We start from the raw sequence: 18,877 nt of genomic DNA, 5'->3' as shown, positions 1-18,877 counted from the left end.
AATTAATGGCAGCCTTCTCATTTCAAACCATTTATTTAAAATGCTCCCACCTATTATCCTACTCTGAAATCCTAATGTTCTGTCAGTCAAAATAGCTGAAGCCAAGTTGAAACAAGTTCCCAGAAAGCTGTCCAAACAAGCAAGGCAGATGTGGAAAGAAGAGTTGACCAGGAAAATGCAATCAAGGAAGTATAGCAGAACAAGCTGGGACAGAGTAAAGAGTGGTGCCTGTGAGCTGTGAGTAATAGATTACGTGCCAATGACAGTTACAGCATGGGATAAATCACACTTTATAGGAAGGGGGAAGTCTGATTCCTCTTTCCCTCTGTGCCTTAGGCATGGTCCTGATCATCCACCTCTCCAATGCAATTTAAAAATAAAAAAGAGACATACTAAATGGAACCATACATCTGAAAAACTATATCTCCCTATATAAGCCTGCACAAACCTTATAATCTTCAGGAGATAACTTTTTCTGTCTCACCACTCTCCCAGCCTTGTCTAGTGAGGACATAGAACAGAGTCTTGTTGGTGGCTGCTCCTAATTTATGAAACTTCCTCCCGAGGGAGGTTTTTTTGTTCCCCTTCTCACCACCTGACAAAGAGCATTTTATTTAAATAGTACAACTTTTAACAGGTTGGCCCAGAAGGATTATTTAAATAGGGTATGCAGACTTTTCTTTCTTTCTTTCTTTCTTTCTTTCTTTCTTTCTTTTTCTATGCTTTTAATGTGTTTTCACTTGTTTAAAATTAGTATTTAATTTATTTATTTATTTATTTATTTAGGTATTTATATCCCACCCTTCAGCCCTAATGGCTCTCAGGGCGGCTTACAATATTATTTTTAATCAGACAGTTCCCTGCCCTCAGGCTTACAATCTAAAAGACATGAAACAAAAGGAGAAGGGAATGATGGAGGGAAAGGGGATGAGGTCCAGTGGTTCTCTCCCTCTAAGGCCTGGACCAAGGCAGATGGACTGGAGGGAGGGCTCTTCCTTCTTCCAGGCTAGTCCTGATGGAACTGGACTAATGGTATTTTAATGGTATTTTAACTTTTGTACAATATAGTGTTAGCCATATTTTGTTTTAACTTATATTGTAAGGTGCTTTGGGTCCCAGAATGAGAGAAAGGAAATGAATGAATGAATGAATGAATGATGACTTTAAAAGGCATTTTATAGAGGAACAGAGAAGGCTATGGACAGTCATAGCAGAACAAGTTTTAATGTGCACTGCAGAAATTATGCAGTTTGACATTGCTTTAACTGCTTTGGCTCAATACTATGGAATTCTGAGATTTGTAGTTTTGTGAGACATTTAGTCTTCTCTGTCAGAGTATTCTGGTGCCACAATAAAAAAATCCCAGGATTCCATAGTATTGAGCACGGCAAGTAAAAGCAGTGTCAACCTGCATTGTTTCTGCAGTATAAGCATTCTAAAAGCTCTTTGGAGCTTATGAAAGTGTGTGGCTTTCCATAGAGAAGCAGTGAGCTCAGGGCTCACTAAGCTCTAAGATCTGCAGTTGGAAAAAGTACTTTTTTTTTTACTTCCGCTCCCAGAACTCTTCAGCCATCATAAACCAAAAAAAAGTAATTTTTCCAAGCTCTGAATCAACCCACAGGGGTAAATTAAACCTTTGAAACTCTGAGTGAAATGTTCAATAAGTCATTTCAAAGCAATCCAAGAATTTTCAGGACTGGTGACAACTCTACATCCATCCTACCAGGCCTACCATTTTCAAGAGCATGAAAGCAGTAGTGGCACAGCTGGGTGCAGTCTAAGAGAAGACCATGCCAGTCTCTCGTTTATTTGGTTGAATGGCATGGAAGGAAAGGATACTGACTAGCAGGGCTGTGATGTAGAATGCAGCAAAGCAGCACGAGAAAACCTGCCCAGAAGCTCCTGAAGTAGGTGAATGCCTTTCCCCAAAGAAGCATTGACCAGGCTGAAGAAATGCCACTTTTGAGACAATATAGCAGCTATTTGTGGGAAATCATACAATTTACAGGGTTAGGAGAATTCTTATCTTTGGTATTTCTATCCTAGCAGAAGGAGACAAAATTGTGCAAAAACAAGCATACATACTTATACACATTTTGCTCAGTATAGACATACACAACCTGGTGTCCTTTAGTTAACTACAACCCTCAACATGGTCGTTCAAGATGTTGGGGATGATGGAAGTTGTAGTCTGACACAGTATATCTGGAAGACACAAGGCTAGGGAAGGCTGGTTTAATGTATGCAGGAATCCAGCAGCAGACGTCATGTCTTGTTTACAGAAGCTACCACGTTCAATCCTCATGCTAACCATTTCTGGTCAAAAATAAGTTTGCAGAGCTAGGAAAGACAGACCCTGCTCAAGACACTGAGCAACCACACGCAGCCAGAGAATTTGGCAAATAATGTGTGTTGCCTTGATGCAGAATTACTTTATTTTATTTGTTCAGTACACTTAGTGATGCTATAAAGGAGGACTCTCAATGGAGATAGGGCTTTTTGAATAAATTCCTTCAAAATCTTCATATGTGTCTGGGCTTTTTTTTCCTGTTTATTTTTTAAAGCAAATTCAAGTTGTAAACTCAAAACAGATAAAACAGCTGTGGGTGAGCATCCCTCCCAACAGAACAGCTCCACCTCAAACCTCTTGCTCTGTTCCCTAAAAAGGAAATCTGTACAGCATTTTCCAATGGCATGCCTAGTAATTAACCCTCATGCATTAGGATAGGGGAGAAAACTTGCACTTGTGTGAGTTATGTGTTATTTTCAGACCCCAGGTCTAATATAATATAGAACATATTTTTATTTATTTATTTATTTATTTATTTATTTATTTATTTATTTATTCATTCAATTCATTTATCTATATAGTACAAATGCCCTATGTCCAAAGGAGTGTTTCTGCATACAGAATAAAGTTCGTTCCATCCAAATATCTAAACACCAAAAATATACAAGGTGGAATAAAACTGAAATAAAATCAGATGCAGTGTCGGGCGTTTCCTGATCAAAATGAATTCTAGAGTCCAACACAGACACATAATGAAAATAAGTTCACTTTCTCCCAAATAAGACTAACTGACTGACAACCAGAGCACATAATTCCTGCTTCACAGTAGCACTGTTCAATGCAAAACTGCATGGAACACTTTTGTCCTGATGTTAGATGATTTACCCTAATGATAGAAATTAATGGATCGACGGAGAGATTTGTTGTTGTTGTTGTTGTTGTTGTTGCAGCCATTTTGAGTTGGGAGAGGGACTCTGCAGGGCAAGTAGCTGAACTCTAGGAAAATTGTTAGGTGACAGTACTGCACTCTATAGCAAATCTCCTTCCTTGTGAGTTCTGGGAGGAAAGTTTTTAAAAAATGTCTCTGAGCATGCTAAAGTAGCTTTCCCCAGTGCATAAGGGTTAAAATTTCTAACTTTGCTGAACATCAGGAGATTGTCGTGTCAGCCTTTCATCCTTTCATAGATCAGTAAAACCTAATTTGTTGGGGGCAATTGGCTTACAGATTGTAAACTGATTAGAGTGCTGAGTTCACTCTTAAGTGATGTAGAAATGTAAATGCTGTTGCTATTGCTATTTCATCATGAAAAAGATATGAAGGAATCCAGTAACATCGCTGAAACTAATTGGGAGGAAGATGAACTTCAGACCACTTTGTCAGATGGGAATCTTGTTTCTTTGCCTATTTATGGTACTTCTATATTGCCTTTCTGAAACTCACCAATATGGTGTACAAAAATAAAATAAAGGTGACATGATGCACAATAAAACCATAAAAAATGCTGAAATTTATAACACTTTTAAACGAAAAAAAATAAGCTCATCTTGACCCATTACTGACTGTGGAGAGATTGGAGACCAATTCATACAGCTCCAGAGAGAATACCTGAGGAGGAAGTCCTCTCCTGCACAGCCTAGACTGGCTCAAGAATAGCCACTGGTTCACTTATTGTAGTTTGGCAAATGTGCTCTTCATCACCACCACCCCTTGAAGAACCAAGGATAGTATAGGACCAAGGATTTCTTTCAGAAAGGGTGCAGCGGCTTTGATATATGGTGGCCCTGTGAATAGGAGATCCCCTGACTGCTTTTTGCTACATAATGCTTCACTACGAACACTACTTCATTTTTTTGTGGGTTTTTTGGGCTAGGTGGCCATGTTCTAGAAGAGTTTATTCCTGATATTTCACCAGCATTTGTGGCTGACATTCTCTGAAGATGCCATCCACAGATGCTGGCGAAATGTCAGGAAAAAACTCTTCTAGAACATGGCCACATGGCCTGAAAAACTCACAAAAAACTATGGATGCTGGCTATGAAAGTCTTCGACTTCACTACTTCATTTCTTCTTAAATTGTTATGTACATTTACTATATAATTATCTGAAAGAAAATGGCCCACCCACCCTCCATCTACTTTGTTGCAATGTTTATATTTTCCCTTTTTCTTCTATGATTTCTAGCTTCCCCGGTTGATGCGTCTCACATCCCATGTTTCTACTATAGGTGTTGCGCAACTTCAGACCTTCCTTTCACATCTGAGACCGTTACCAGCTGAATGAACAGCTTGCAAATTCTATTAAAGTTTTGGACTTATTGTAAACCAGTATGTTTTAATGGTTACAGCAACCAAATAGTAAAGTGATGTCACCAGATTTCAAGAACTCAGACCATTCAGTATTGTCTGCTTCCACCTCTTAAAACTAATCCTAAAAACAGCAACACTAGGGGGACAGACACAAATTCTTCTCAGGAATTTCAAAATCCTTACCAAGATGAAAGTCTTGGTGCAAAGCTTCCTAGGAACTATCATTTGACAGGACCTCTCCCCTGCCCTTAATAAGAACCTTGGAAAGCCATCATGGCAACAAAGCCTAGGCAAACTATAATTCACATCAATTTTTACAATGGAAATATCACCTTTACAACCTCTAATGCATTCCAAACACTTCTCTGCCAGCTTTCCTTTCGGATGTGTTTCCTCCACTTACCTTGCTTACATCCCCCTCTTCCATTAAACATTAGGGAGAGTGCCAGCCTCACTACAGTATCCTCTTCCCCAAAGTTTTTTTCCCCCTCTGAAGCTTCAGAAAATTTTCAGCCTGAGATTCTCTCTAGAAAAAGCTCAGCAAATGGGCCACTTCTGAACCGAGAGTGATTTTGTGTCCAAAGAATGTGTAAATAGGATGTCCGGTTTGAATCGATGCTACAAAATAGCCCTGTCACTTTAGTGATTTAAACTGCTCGTTTAAATGGTTTTGGTTTAAATCAGTTTAACTTAGAAGGTGTTATTGTTGGTTCAGTCAGGGCAGAATGTGACAAGAAGGGAGAGTTTCCCTTTTCAAAGGCCTTTATTAGAAGAGTGGTATCCTTAGTGAAAACAATAGTTATTAAAACTTGCCTTAACTTTACAAAATCAAACAAGTACCACCTCCTGCATTGGAACATCATGAAAGATCAGGCTGAGGCCATACAGGCTAGCTCCATTCTTGCTGTACCAAGGTGTCTCTCTTTCTGTATTTTAAGCCATCATGCACATGTCATGTGCAGGGATTACATGCATGTGACAAGCATTATACACATATAGCAATGTGTAGACCTTTTCCATGAGAAAAAGGATTCTGACCCAAGTGATATCATCTCCACACATGGAGAAGCTCTACACCATTTTTACCTGTGTGATATAAAAGAAATCCACTGTCTCACTTAACTCCAAATTGAAAAGATTCTAATTTACCCATAAATATTAATTTCACACAGCATCTCCTATTTATGGGTGTTTTCCCACTATGCTGTTTCTGTGAATAGAATATCCAAACATCACAAAAAGAAACTTTGGGTTTCTGTGCTAAGTCCGCTACGTATGGATATTTTAAGCTTCCTTTTACTTGGTCATTGGACCAGTTGGTCTGGGAGTAACTCTATGGAGTTTCTGATAAGAGTTTCTTAATCTGAGACAGTAGCCACTGAATATGGCACCCTCTAAAATATGGTTTTAGAAATGTTGATTTTGACAATCAGAAAAAGAAACTTGTATTTTTATATCAGCTCTTAGATAAAAGAATGGATAGCACATTTACCAAATCTACAGAAACACACACTGGAGCAAATGGAAACTTTCTTTAAGAGGGGCTAATAAGGCAAAAAGAGGGGCTAGTAAGGCAAAGTGGTGATGAGTTATATATACACCTTCCTGAATTCCTTGAAGGGTGGTTACAATACAAATGATCTGTCTAGATAATAAGAAAACCAAGACACTACACAGGAAGAAGAACTGATGAGACAGCAACTCTTGTTAGAAGGATTTCAGGAACTACACTGAGCACAAGCCAGAAATATGATGATCGAGTTCAAAGGGCCATCCCAGGACACAACTCTAGGAGCAATGTTGTAAGATTCCAGAAGTAATAGCATCACTCTCTTCAGAATTAGCAAGGACACAAAGGGAAGTGCCTGGTGGAAACGGGTAAGCTTAGCCGAAAAGAAAAGAAAAAAGAAGATTAAGAAGGAATATGCTGATAGGTTTCAGGTATTTAAAAAAATCATAGGAAAGAATGGGATAATTGTTGCTTTTCCCATTAAAGCTGGTTCCCTTGTTATGATTCAACATAAAAGCACAAATCTATTCCCTATGTGTTTAAAATGACATAGAGCATGTTTATACCACAGAGTTGTCACTAAATATGTCCCACATGTGCAATCCAAAATGACACTGGAAGTTTATTCTCAGGTAAAATGCCTGCAGCATAAGCATTCTGGGGACATTTCTCAAGGAAATTCTGCCTTAGGTAACCACATAGAAATAGGCAAATTAAAAACATAAAAGAATTTAAAAGAAAGACAAAACAATTTGATACAAACAATAGAAGTCTGGAAGACAGCTGGCACATATCCCTAGAAAAGATACTTCTACTCATCAAAAAGACACTGGCCCCTCTCACCCATTATGTGCATGAAGATTTAATCATATATTGTTCATATGCAATTGGGGTTCAAGCTCATGCAGAAACCTACACAGGTCCACAGCTCTCCATTCCATGACAGCAGAACCCCCACAACCTAACATGTGGGTGTTTGGAGATGGGACAGTTCCTGCTGTGCCTCAAGCGTGTGAAATTCCCATTGTGTATGTCTGAAAGAGGTTCTAGTTACAGGAGTCCAGTAAAAGTCACTTCCCCTTAAAAAGTTGTTGCTATCACTACACTTCTCAAACCTTTATAGCTTTTCCCCTTCTAAATTCACATTCCCTACCCTACCCCCATACACAAGTACCAATGACAGAATTGACTAATTTAGTTAGTTAATTTCTATTTCTATAGTGCCTTTCTCCCCGCATGGGGCCCAAGGCAGCGTACAAGAAGGCTAAAATAAGATAAGCTAAAACCCTTACAATAAAAAGTTAGAGCTTAGTTAAACAAGTTGTCATATTAAGGTATCAGTAAATTTCATGATCGCATGGTCGGCAGGTTGTCAGTTTGAGACCCAAGCACCACATGACGGAGTGAGTTCCCATCACTAGTCCCAGGTTCTGTCAACCTATCAGTTCAAAACCATGTAAAAATGCAAGTAGATAAATAGGTACCACTTTGGTAGGAAGATAACAGCATTCTGTGCAGTCATGCTGCCTACATGATCATGGAATTGTATGTGACAATGTTCGCTCAGCCAGCTTAGTAACAGAGATGAGCACCACCCCTACAATCAGACACAACTAAACAAGGGGAAACCTTTACCTTTACTTTTTTAAAATTTCAAAAAGTATAATCTCATCTAAAAAGGTAACAATAAAGTTAAAAATAAAGCACGCTCATCCCTTAAAATACTCCCTTCAACCAATTAAGCATTAAACACCTGTTTGAATAAAAAGATCTTTGCCTGCTAGAAAAAAGTCACTAGACTAACATAGCCTCCCATGGAAGGGAATTCCACAGTCTGGGAGCAGTCACCAAGGAGGAGTGTGAGACAGATTGACTTGATGAAAGATTCTGTCCATCAGGATCTACCTAATAGAAAAGAGAATGGCTGGCAGGGGAAAGATCCACCTAACTAGGCATTCTGTCATTCCTTTCAACTCTAGACCCAAGATACTCATCCATCCACTCCATTTCCCTAAGAGGGATCCATTGCAGTAGGCACCGTATGAATCTCTTCTCAGTTGTCTTGTTTTTAGATGTGGAAGGCCAACTGTCATGACTTAAGCTCCTGATGGAAAAGCCAGCCCTTTGACACCATGATTTTGCAATAGTGCACCAGGAGCACTTCTGAAATCTCTAGCACAACAAATCAAAAACTGAAAACAGACTCTGGTAAAACTTCTTTCCTGCCTCTGTTTCATCTCCAAAACTTCTTTTGACATCAAAATAGGAAAACCATAGGGAGCCAGAACATGGAAAACCCACCAAGCAGATCAGAGAAAATATTGCCCTACATAGTTGGCTATAGATCAGTTGTTTTCTTCCTGATCTAGGAACTACTTTGTAGTCTTGCTGCACTCTGTTCAGCAGATATCCCCAGAGGTAGCTGAAATTTAGGAGTGATGAGTAAGTAACTGAGAAAGACAAAATACTCCGGCCTCTTTCATAAGGGCAGTCATTCATACAGGTACAAGTCCTCTAGGCAAATGTGTAACTGGTTTTTTTTATCCCTGACTTTTTTGACCTTATATTTCCCTTCAGGCAAGCGGGCACTAGGAATCTCTGCCAGAGGAGTGGAAAGCATAACAGGGCAAAACACATTAAAAAAAAAAAAAGCCAGGCAAAGATAAGAATTTGGGGCCCCACTTATGCTGACCCAAGAAATAAATTACTCCAAACAAACACAATGAAATTTAAATGGTCCTAAGTCAATATGTTCCTGAACACATTTTGGTGAAGAAATAGATAACAAAAATATAGTTCTAGAATGAATGAATGAATGAATTAATTAATTAATATCCCGCCTTTCTCCCAAAGTGGGACCCAGGGTGGCTAACATACTTAAACACAATTAAAATTGTATAATTAAAATCGTAAAATATAAAAATTACAAATACAAAATTGAAAACATGCAAAGTTAAAATTATCAATCCAAGACCAACCCTCTCATCTCCCAATAAAATCAAGCCTGCCAGATCTCAAAAGGCCTGTTTAAACAAAAATGTCTTTGCCTGCCTGTGAAAGTCCAGCAGTGAGGGGGCCAGCCTAGTCTCCCCTGGGAGTTCCACAGGGTGGGAGCAGCCTCTGAAAATTTTGCAAATTAGATTTTGTCTTGTGCATTCCACATTACTCTCTCACAAACACCCCTTTCCTCCCCACACAAATACTACACCACATTCATGCAGTTCTTATATGTATGCATTACTGAAATGTCACTCGCATACCTCAACATTAGGAGGAACTTCCTGACAGTAAAGGCTAATGGCCTTTACTCTGTTCTCATCCTTCTTGATCTGTCTGCAGCCTTTGACACCGTTGATCACTGTCTTCTAGTTGATATCCTCTCTGATCTTGGGTTCTCAGACTCTGTTCTCGACTGGTTTAGATCTTACTTGTCTGGCAGATCTTTTGCAGTAGTTGCAGGGGGCCAGACTTCTTCTCCTGTTCCCTTATCTGTTGGAGTTCCCCAGGGCTCTGTTCTGGGTCCCCTTCTGTTTTCTCTCTACACACTGTCCTTAGGAAAACTCATCAGCTCTTTTGGCTTTTCCTACCATCTGTATGCCGATGACACCCAGCTGTATCTTTCCGCCCCTGACCTTTCTCCAAGGCTTGAACAGCAAGTTTCGTCTTGCCTCACAGCTGTCTCGCAGTGGATGCGCCATCGGCGTTTGAAGCTCAACATGTCCAAGACGGAGCTTCTTGTCTTTCCTCCTAAGCCCATCCTTCAACACTCCTTTTCTGTCTCTGTGGACAACATTTCTATTCAACCAGTCCAGCAAGCCCGCAGTCTTGGTTTTATCTTTGACTCTTCTCTGTCGTGTATCCCTCAGATCCAGACCACAGCCAAGGCTTGTAGATTCTTTTTATACAATATTGCCAAAATCCGACCATATCTCTCCGCCTCTACTGCCAAGATCCTGGTCCATGCCCTAGTGGTCTCACGACTTGATTACTGTAATGTCCTCCTGGCTGGGCTTCCTCTTTCTCACCTCCGTCCTTTAATCTCTGTTCAGCATTCAGCTGCACGCATTATCACTTCCACCCACCGCTCTGACCACATCTCTCCTGTGTTGGCATCCCTTCACTGGCTCCCCCTCCCTTCCCGCATTCAGTATAAGCTCCTGCTCTCCACGTTTAAAGCCCTCCATGGCCTGGCCCCTCCTTACTTATCAGACCTTCTTTCTCCTCACCTTCCCACCAGGGCCCTCCGTTCTGGTAGTCAAGGTCTGCTGTCCCAGCCCAGGATTTCCTCTGCCCCATCCCGGATTCGCCCCTTTTCACTTGCTGCCCCTCACTCCTGGAACCTTCTTCCCCCACAAGCAAGAGCCATCACTTCGTTAACCAGCTTCAAAACGGAGTTGAAAACCATCCTGTTCAGAGAAGCATTCCCAGGCATTGCATAATTGTCGCTCACTATTTGATGTTCTTGTGGTCCCTGTTTATTGAACCCTTTCCTGTATTGCTATGTACTGTATATGTATTATCCTACTTGTGAGTATGTATTTTCCCTGGAAAATGATTAACCATCCATTATGAAGCCTCCCCCTCCCTCCAGTCCATCTGCCTTGGTCCAGGCCTTGGAGGTAGAGAGGAACTGCTGGACCTCTTACCCTTTCCCTCCACCACTCCCTCCTCCTTCTGTATCATGTCTTTTTAGACTGTAAGCCCGAGGGCAGGGAATCGTCTAACTAAAAGATTGTATGTACAGCGCTGTGTAAATTTACAGCGCTTCATAAATAAAGGTTAATAATAATAATAAATAATAATTCAACAGTGGAACACACTTCCTCCGAGAGTGGTGGAGTCTCCTTCCTTGGAGGTCTTTAATCAGAAGTTGGATGGCCATTTGTCAGGTATGCTTTGATTGTGATTTCCTGCATGGCAGGGAGTTGGACTGGATGGCCCTTGCGGTCTCTTCCAACTCTATGATTCTGTGATACTACCCTCATATATGTACGTGCTCTTTTTCTCTTACAAACACACACATACAGAGAGAATGTAGTGCATAATGCTTTCTCTGCTGCCTTCCTTTACACAAACAATCTTCCACCTCCTTGGGGTATAGCCCCGCTGTGTTGTCAGTTTTAAAACTTCTCAGAAGCTGGGATGTTTGCAAATATTCTGCAACACCTTGGTATCTGATACACTAGACAGAGGGTTACTTTCAATCAATGAAAGCTATTCCTCTTAAAATGAATAGCTACAGCAGTTAATGTTTTGGAAGCTGAAGCTTATCTCCTCTTTTCTTGTTCTTCTGCTTAATTTATTTGATCTGGAAGTAAATCAGCAAAACCATAGTTTTTTCTGCAAATGTGCTTGCTCTGTATTATAATTCATAACCTTACTTGGGTCTTTATGGTCATATTTAGTATTTCAAAAACAACACATGCGTGGTTCTGCTTCAGAATAAGTATATGGCTATCACACTCATTCTGTACAGTCCTTTCATGTCCGTGTTCTTATTTACCCTCCTTACTTTACAACAATCCTGCAAAATGCATGCAGGTTATTCTGATGCTGAAGACAGTTTATAACACATGATCTTTTACCACACATCAGATCTTGGTCTTCTTTCAGGGGGAAGCAGCTGTTTGCTTGTAGACTTCTGCCATAGGTTGGGGTAATCTCTCCAGATTTCAAAGTTTCAGGTGCGTAATTTTAAAAAATGCCTCACTTCATCTTAAGTGATCAATATCTCATGAAGCTGAATATGTATCCTGGGAACCACTCCATTATCTTACATAACTTCAGTATGAAGGACACATACATAAACTCCCTGGTAGCAGACTTTAGTTCATACGAGGGCCAGTCCCAATCCAGAAATTTATCATGATTCATTAAATGATTTATTCATTAAACCAAAAGAAAAGGCAGTGCATTGTACTGAAATCTCGAAATCTCACGCCTTCGGTACTCTAGAACATGTAGAAAAGCTCCTATTAGAAGATGGCGCAGTTGCTCAGACATTCAAAACTTTCCTTCATCAAACTCTGTTCCTCCAGAGGAGACCCTCTATTAAGTGCTTCCAGATTCAAGGCTTCCGCTGATATGCCAGTCAGGGTGGAACTACAAAGGCCTATTAAGAAAAGTCTGGTATGAAGCTAGATGGTATGGGTGCAACATCTTCTTAGTGGGCTTGTAGAAAGCACCCCTGCTATTTTCAGCAAGTGGTTCCAGTATCTACATTCTCTCCCAGTAGGAAACTTCTTGTTATGTTTTATAACAACACAGAAGGCCTCTGCATTGGTAGGAAAAAGGCAAGGGAAAAGCCCTGTGCTACCACTATGATTTGCCAGGTCCACTCCTTTGAGAACAGTGAGAAAATGGGATTTGAAGTACTGACTATAGGTCAAACGCCTGTCTCAGTCCACTGGACCTCTTTTAGCTGGGAATGGCAAAAAAAGAAAGAAAGAAAGAAAGAAAGAAAGAAAGAAAGAAAGAACAGAAGGGAAGGGAAGGTGTTCAGGTGACAAAAGGATCCTGCACATTCTTCTCAGTGGTAAAGTTAGCACCACATCTCCTTATATGTGAACAGGACTGACAAAGGAACCCATTTCAGTTGGCCACAAAACACTCTGGCTGCTGGGAGACATCTTGGCACTTAAGGTGTGAAGTTTACCTCATCCTAGAGGCCCACATTCCAGCGCAGAGCAAGCCATATTGCACATGTGACCAAATGTTGTGCTGGGGGAGACTATTGCTTCTCCAAGCTTAGACTTGGAGAATGTCCAGTAGCATACATCTAGTAGTAGCCAGGCACATGATTTAAGATGAGAGGAGTGATCTCCCCTATACTTTAGGAAAACGTGAAAAGGCTTGTGTAGGCTAATCCTTTTGCATCTATCTTCTGTGTCATCCACCATCTCTACATTTGGCCTGTATGACAGAGGGCTCTGTGCATGCAGAGGTGTACATTATTGGCAGCATGTAGAGAGGCTGGCTCATGAACGCATAGGGGAGGCAGGTCTGATGTTCCTTATATAAATCCATACTGAGTGCATACTGAGTGCACATAGAACCAGTGTGGTGTAGTGGTTTGAGTGTTGGGCTATGACTCTGAAGAACAGGGTTTGAATCCCTGCTCAGCCATGGAAACCCACTGGGTGACCTTGGGCAAGTCACACTCTTACAGTCTCAGAGGATGGCAACGGCAAACCCCCTTTGAAGATACTTTCCAAGAAACACCACAATAGGTTTTCCTTAGGGTCACCATATGTTGGAAACAACTTTATGGCACTCAACAATAAACAACGAAGTGTCATATTATACTACCACAGGAATGATTCACACAGTTTTGTCTTTATGTTTGTTTTTCCAAACTTTAAATGCAAATATTAATCCCATATCATTGCATTTTCATTTCTGGGTGTTTTTATGGCAATTATATGAAAAAGAATCCATAGATAACTGGAATTAAGTATCAGTCTGCCAACCACCAAACTGGATATGCTACGTTTATCCCTATTTCTTTTTTAAAACTATCCTCTAGCTCAGAATTCCATTGTATTCTGCCACAATACAAAAATACTAAACTGTGTCAGACAGTTCATTTTTCTAAAACTGTAGGCTCAGTGACTCAGTGACACTCTCTATATGAACAGGGGACAGACAATGGGTCCCCCCCTTTGAATTCAGAAGGGCTTCCCTTTGTCTAAAGATAGGTGATGCATTGTAAACAGCCTTTCCTTTCACAAAATCCAACAGCATAGAGGGGATTACAAAAGAAATCTAATGAATAGCCTTTCCACCAGAGTTATGCAACCATAGCAAAACAGAGATTTGCAACTCGTGAAAATGCACATCTGCTGCCACAATGCTATTGAGCATGGTTGTATCCCACATCCTCCAATGAAGGCTTGGGCTGATAAGCCCACTCCTGAAATTGGCTGGTTGATGCAACCGATGGACGGGAAGCCCGGGGTTCTAGGGAAGCTCAGACTTAACAAGGCAACTTGACAGTGGGGAAAGAATTGTTATAACAAGAGCTGTCATAGCATGGCAGCTAAGAGACTGAGAGATCTATGTCATTTTGGTTCCACCCTTTGCCACCAAGCTATTAGGCAAGCCTTAGACACAATCTTTAGACACAATCCTGGATTTATACATGAACAAGAATATGAATAACCTACCTTACAGGGCTGCAATAAAGATGACTATAAAAACATATGTGCAGTGTAGCTGTCGACATGCTAACTATAGTTATTACACAAGGGGCAAACTCCTCAAAGCTGACAATTAAGGGTGTCACCTGATGAATGAAAGTGGAGTTCATCAAGCCTAGGACTTTCAGCCATTGGTCAGTTGATGAAATTTTCATTCATCTGCAACTGCATAATGTTCTGAAGAAACGGAGCATCTTTTTTAGATCAGGTTAATAAGAAATAAGTTCCCCTGATTTCAACAGAGCGATTCCCATGAAAAATGGGAGAATTGTTGCCTTACAGTCTGCTTGGAAGTGAAGGTAATGTTGCTTGCCTTCCTTGGTGGAGCTAATTTTCTTTTCATTTTTGCAAGCTGATTCCTCCAGGAGATCTGGTGAGCACCAGCAACATGTTGTCTCATGAGTGAGCTCTAAGCTTCCAGCCCACTGTTTCCATTCTTCCCCTTTACCAATAAAAATAAGGATTTCCTTAGCTCTTTGGGTAGGGGGAGGGACGGTTCTTTAATCAAATAGTTGATTTTATTAAGCAACAGTTTCATTCTAAAAATGTGTCCTAAAAAGTCCTACTGAGTTCAAATGGGGTCATTCCCCAGCACGTCAGTACAGTATAGTCATTCTCCGGTACAGGATTGCAGATGAGATGTAGCCTACAAATACGATTTATCGAATCACAAGCCGAATGCCTGGGTTCCTGTTTAAATTATGATGTATGCAGGTTGGCCACAGTGTTTGGTGCACTTAAGGCCACTAAAATCACTGGGAACCCAGCCAAATCCCGCTCTTGTGGTACACGATTGTTTCAATGCAAGGAAATTCAAGAACATGCAAAAAAAAGGGTGTGGGATGGGGATGCATCAACTGATGTGTAAAGTGACCAATAGACCTGACAGGATTTGACCCAAGGTATTTCAGTACATGAGATAGAAACTCCCAAGGACAGCATCCTCCTGAAGATGTGACATCAAGTTAATACCAGCTGAACTCCTGAGGAAGGGGAGGAATTTGCCCCCAATGGGTCAAACTCACCCACCTCCCCATCAATGATGGTGCCTCAGAGCTCCCCTTGGCATGCCAGTCCAATGGCACTACAGATGGCTGATTCCCAGCAGAGGGTTGCTAGCCCCACAAACCACTTTTCCTACCAGCAAAGAGGGATGAAGCCACACTACAGATAGAGCCTGCCAGCTGAAGGGAGACAACAAGGGCAGGTAAGGCTGAGAAGAAGGGGCTGCAAAAGGCAGGGTGACCAGGTGTCCTAACCACAGAGGAAGACAAGACACCACAAAAAGCAGGGCAGACCAGGAAAATGGAGGACCTGGCCCAAGAAAAGCTCAAAACACTCATATGATTGTCAATGCATACTTCTTCATCATGCTCCAAAGGGAGAACATTTTGACATTCCTCTTGGACATTCTGAAATTAGTCCTGGACTTAGTTGAAATATAGGACATGTCCTGGAAAAGGAGGATATCTGGTTACCTGGAAAAAGAGAAACCTTTCAAAATCCAAGGATGGATGGCTTGCCCTACTACCTGAGGGGAGGGGATTTGTCCCTCCAATCCCTCTCCTCCTTTAAAACCCACACACCATTCAGCCATCTTGAAGAGGAAGATGCCAGGACCAGAAGTCCTCTACGCAGAGGAGGACAAGACATTGTGAAAAAAAATGTAAGGCTTTCCAGAAGAAATGTAGAAACCCCTCCCCCCCCCCCCCCCAAAAAAAAAGAGCTAAAAACACTCATATAAATCTAAATCCATCCTTCTTAACCATGCTCCTAATGTGGAATTCCTCCTGGGCAGAAGGCTGAAATGGAGGACTGTGCCCTGGAAAAAAGGAGGATGCCCAGTCAAAGGCCAGGGCTGGCGAAGGTCTCCAGGAACGTACATCCATTTGTTGTTGCTGTTGGGTGCCCTCAAGTCCTTTATGGAGACTTTATGGAGACCCTACGGTTTGAGTGTTGCGAACTGTGACACTGGAGACCAATGCTTTCCAGCTCAGCCATTGAAGCCCACTTGGGAGGGGCCCAGTCACACTCTCTCAACCTCAGGGGATGAAGAAAGCAAAACAAACTGAACCAACCTTGCCAAAAAAAAAAAAAAAAACCACAACCAACTATGAAAGGTTCACCTTAAGTCGGAAATGGCATGAAAACACACCACAAACAAGGTGGCTCTCTCCTGGGTTTTTTTCCTCGGCGAGGCGAGTTCCTTTCACCTAGAATCATAGAGTTGGAAGAGACCCCAAGGGCCATCCAGTCCAACCCCCTTCTGCCATGCAGGAACTCTCAATCAAAGCACCCTCCATCCAGCCTCTGTTTAAACACCTCCAAAGAAGGAGACTCCACCACTCTCCGAGGCAGCTTATTCCACTTCTCTGTCAAGAAGTTCCTCCTAATGTTGAGGTGGAATCTTTTTTCCTGCAGCTTCCATCCAGGGTTCCGGGTCCTATTCTCTGGAGTAGCAGAAAACAAGCTTGCTCCTTCCTCAATATGACATCCCTTCAAATACTTTAAAAAGAGCTATCATGTCACCTTTTAACTTTCCCTTCCCCAGGCTGAACATAAACAGGGCATAGTTTCCAGACCCTTCTCCATTTTGGTCACCCTCCTTTGGACCTACTCCAGTTTCTCAACATCCTTTTTGAACTGTAGTGCCCAAAACTGGACACACTATTCCAGGAGAGGCATGACCAAAGCTGAATAGAGTGCCACTATTACTTCTCTTAATCTAGCCACCTTGAATCCCCGTACTGGGAGGAAGACAGGCTAATAATAATAATAATAATAATAATAATAATAGACCCCCTCCTTCTACTGCTGCAGCCTAAAATCGCATTGGCCTTTTTTGCTGCTGCATCGCAGGGTCACTGACTCAGCTTCAAATTGTGGTCTACAGGGCAGAGTAGTATAATAATAATAATAGTAATACTAATAATAAGATTTATTTCTATCCCGCCTTTTCTTTGCGGAATCAAGGCGGATTACAAAGTAAAGGGATCGCAAATAAGTAATACACCCACCCACCCCCTACCAAATACATCATAGCAAATATAATAGCAATACCTTATCCCACAGTGTGTGTGTGTGTGTTTGTGTGTTTGTGTGTGTTTGTGTGTGTGTGTGTTTGAGGGGGGTCCTCTCTTCCAGATTTGGTCCAAGGTTAAGGGGTGTGTGTGTGTGTGTGTATATTGAGGGTAAGTGGGGAGCAAAAAAGGAGGGGAGGTCAGAGCTGTAAGAGCAAAGAAAGCTCTGTAGAGGGAGCCTCAGAGACACAAGAAGGTGGTGGTCTCTCCCAAATGCCAGGGGCTGGCCTGGGCAAGCAGGAGGGGCAGGGAGAGGAGAAGGGGGTCCCTGCCCCTCTGCTTGCCCTGGCCAGCCTTTGAGGAGCCCCTTCTTCTTCTTCTTCTTCCCCAGCCCCACTCACCAGCTGGCTCCCTCTGCCCCTCCAAGGCTCCTCCAAGCAGCAGCAGCATGGATGCCAGGACTCCCAAGTGGCCCCAGAAGAGCAGCCTTTTCCTCCCACGACGAGGCTGGCCCCTGGGCTGCAGCAGCAGCATCTTCTTCCCTGGGCAGGAGGAGGATGGAGAGCCCTGGGAGCCCCTCACTCTGCTCCTGGAGGAGCCGGGAAGGCAGCGGAGGCGAGGAGGCGCTGCGCCATGGGCTGGGCTCTCAGCAGCCACTGAGGAGGAGGAGGAGGAGGAGGAGGAAGAGGACTCAGGGCTGGCAAGAGAGAGAGTGAAGGGGAGGGGGCTGCTGCTGCTGCTTACGCTGGGATAGGCTCCGCCCCCTGAGAGGGAGGGCTTTAGGGGCTCTGGCTGCTGAGGAGACCACCCCCCCCTCCAGCCCCTGAGAGGGACTGACCTGGGCCACTGAGAGGGAGGGCTTCCTCAGAGAGGGGAGACTGGGAGGGAGGGAGGGAGGGAAGTGGGTGGTTGGCTGCTGTCTTCTTCTGCCAAAGCCCCCTTCCCCCCTGAGCTGGGGGGGGGGGGCTTCAAAGATATAGTGTTAGTTTGGAGCCCCTTTGAGACTGACTGAAAGGAAGCAGTTGCCCACATGAGCTTTCCTAGACTCAAGTCCACTTCCTCAGAGGCATTTATGTCATGCAGTGTCCAAATGTATGTGCAGAGAGGACTTGTGGCCCCTTTGAGACTCACTGAAAGAAAGTTGGCTACATGAGCTTCACTCTGTTTCCTCAGAGGCATTTATGTCATGCAGTGTCCAAATGTATGGAGAGAGAGAGAGGTGTTGTAGCACCTTTGAGACTCGCTGAAAGGAAGAAGTTGGCCGCAGCTTTCCTAGACTCAAGTCTGCTTCCCCAGATGCATTTGTGTCATGAAATGTCCAAATGTATGGAGAGAGATTTTGTAGCCCCCTTAAGACTCACTGAAAGGAAGAGGTTGCCCCCATGAGCTTTCCTAGACTCAAGTCTCTTTCCTCAGATACATTTGAATGTATGTAATGGCCAAATGTACAGAGAGGCAGGTCTTGTGGCACATTTGAGACTCACTGAAAGAAAGTTGGCTACATGAGCTTTAGTCTGTTTCCTCAGATGCATTTGTGTCATGCAGTACCCAA

The 18,877-nt window shown here is 42.5% G+C and overlaps 1 protein-coding gene across 2 annotated transcripts in view; it reads right to left on the bottom strand.

Moving 5' to 3' along the window:
* LOC149316820 (sodium/potassium/calcium exchanger 3-like) overlaps positions 1 to 17,963 on the bottom strand; it is a 202,951-nt gene extending 184,988 nt beyond the window's left edge. For both annotated transcript variants that reach the window (XM_089516350.1, XM_089516351.1), the window contains exon 1: positions 17,727 to 17,963. In XM_089516350.1, coding sequence (XP_089372476.1) covers positions 17,727 to 17,859 — 133 coding nt within the window. In that variant the 5' untranslated portion in view covers positions 17,860 to 17,963. The remainder of the gene's footprint in view (positions 1 to 17,726) is intronic.
* Between the last annotated feature and the right edge of the window lie 914 nt (positions 17,964 to 18,877).

This window comes from Sceloporus occidentalis, unplaced genomic scaffold (genome assembly GCF_023333645.1).
Source record: "Sceloporus occidentalis isolate IW3139 unplaced genomic scaffold, rSceOcc1.0.p SCAF_3, whole genome shotgun sequence".
In the NCBI taxonomy this organism is placed as follows: domain Eukaryota; kingdom Metazoa; phylum Chordata; class Lepidosauria; order Squamata; family Phrynosomatidae; genus Sceloporus; species Sceloporus occidentalis.
This window is presented reverse-complemented; position numbering and strand designations above follow the sequence as displayed.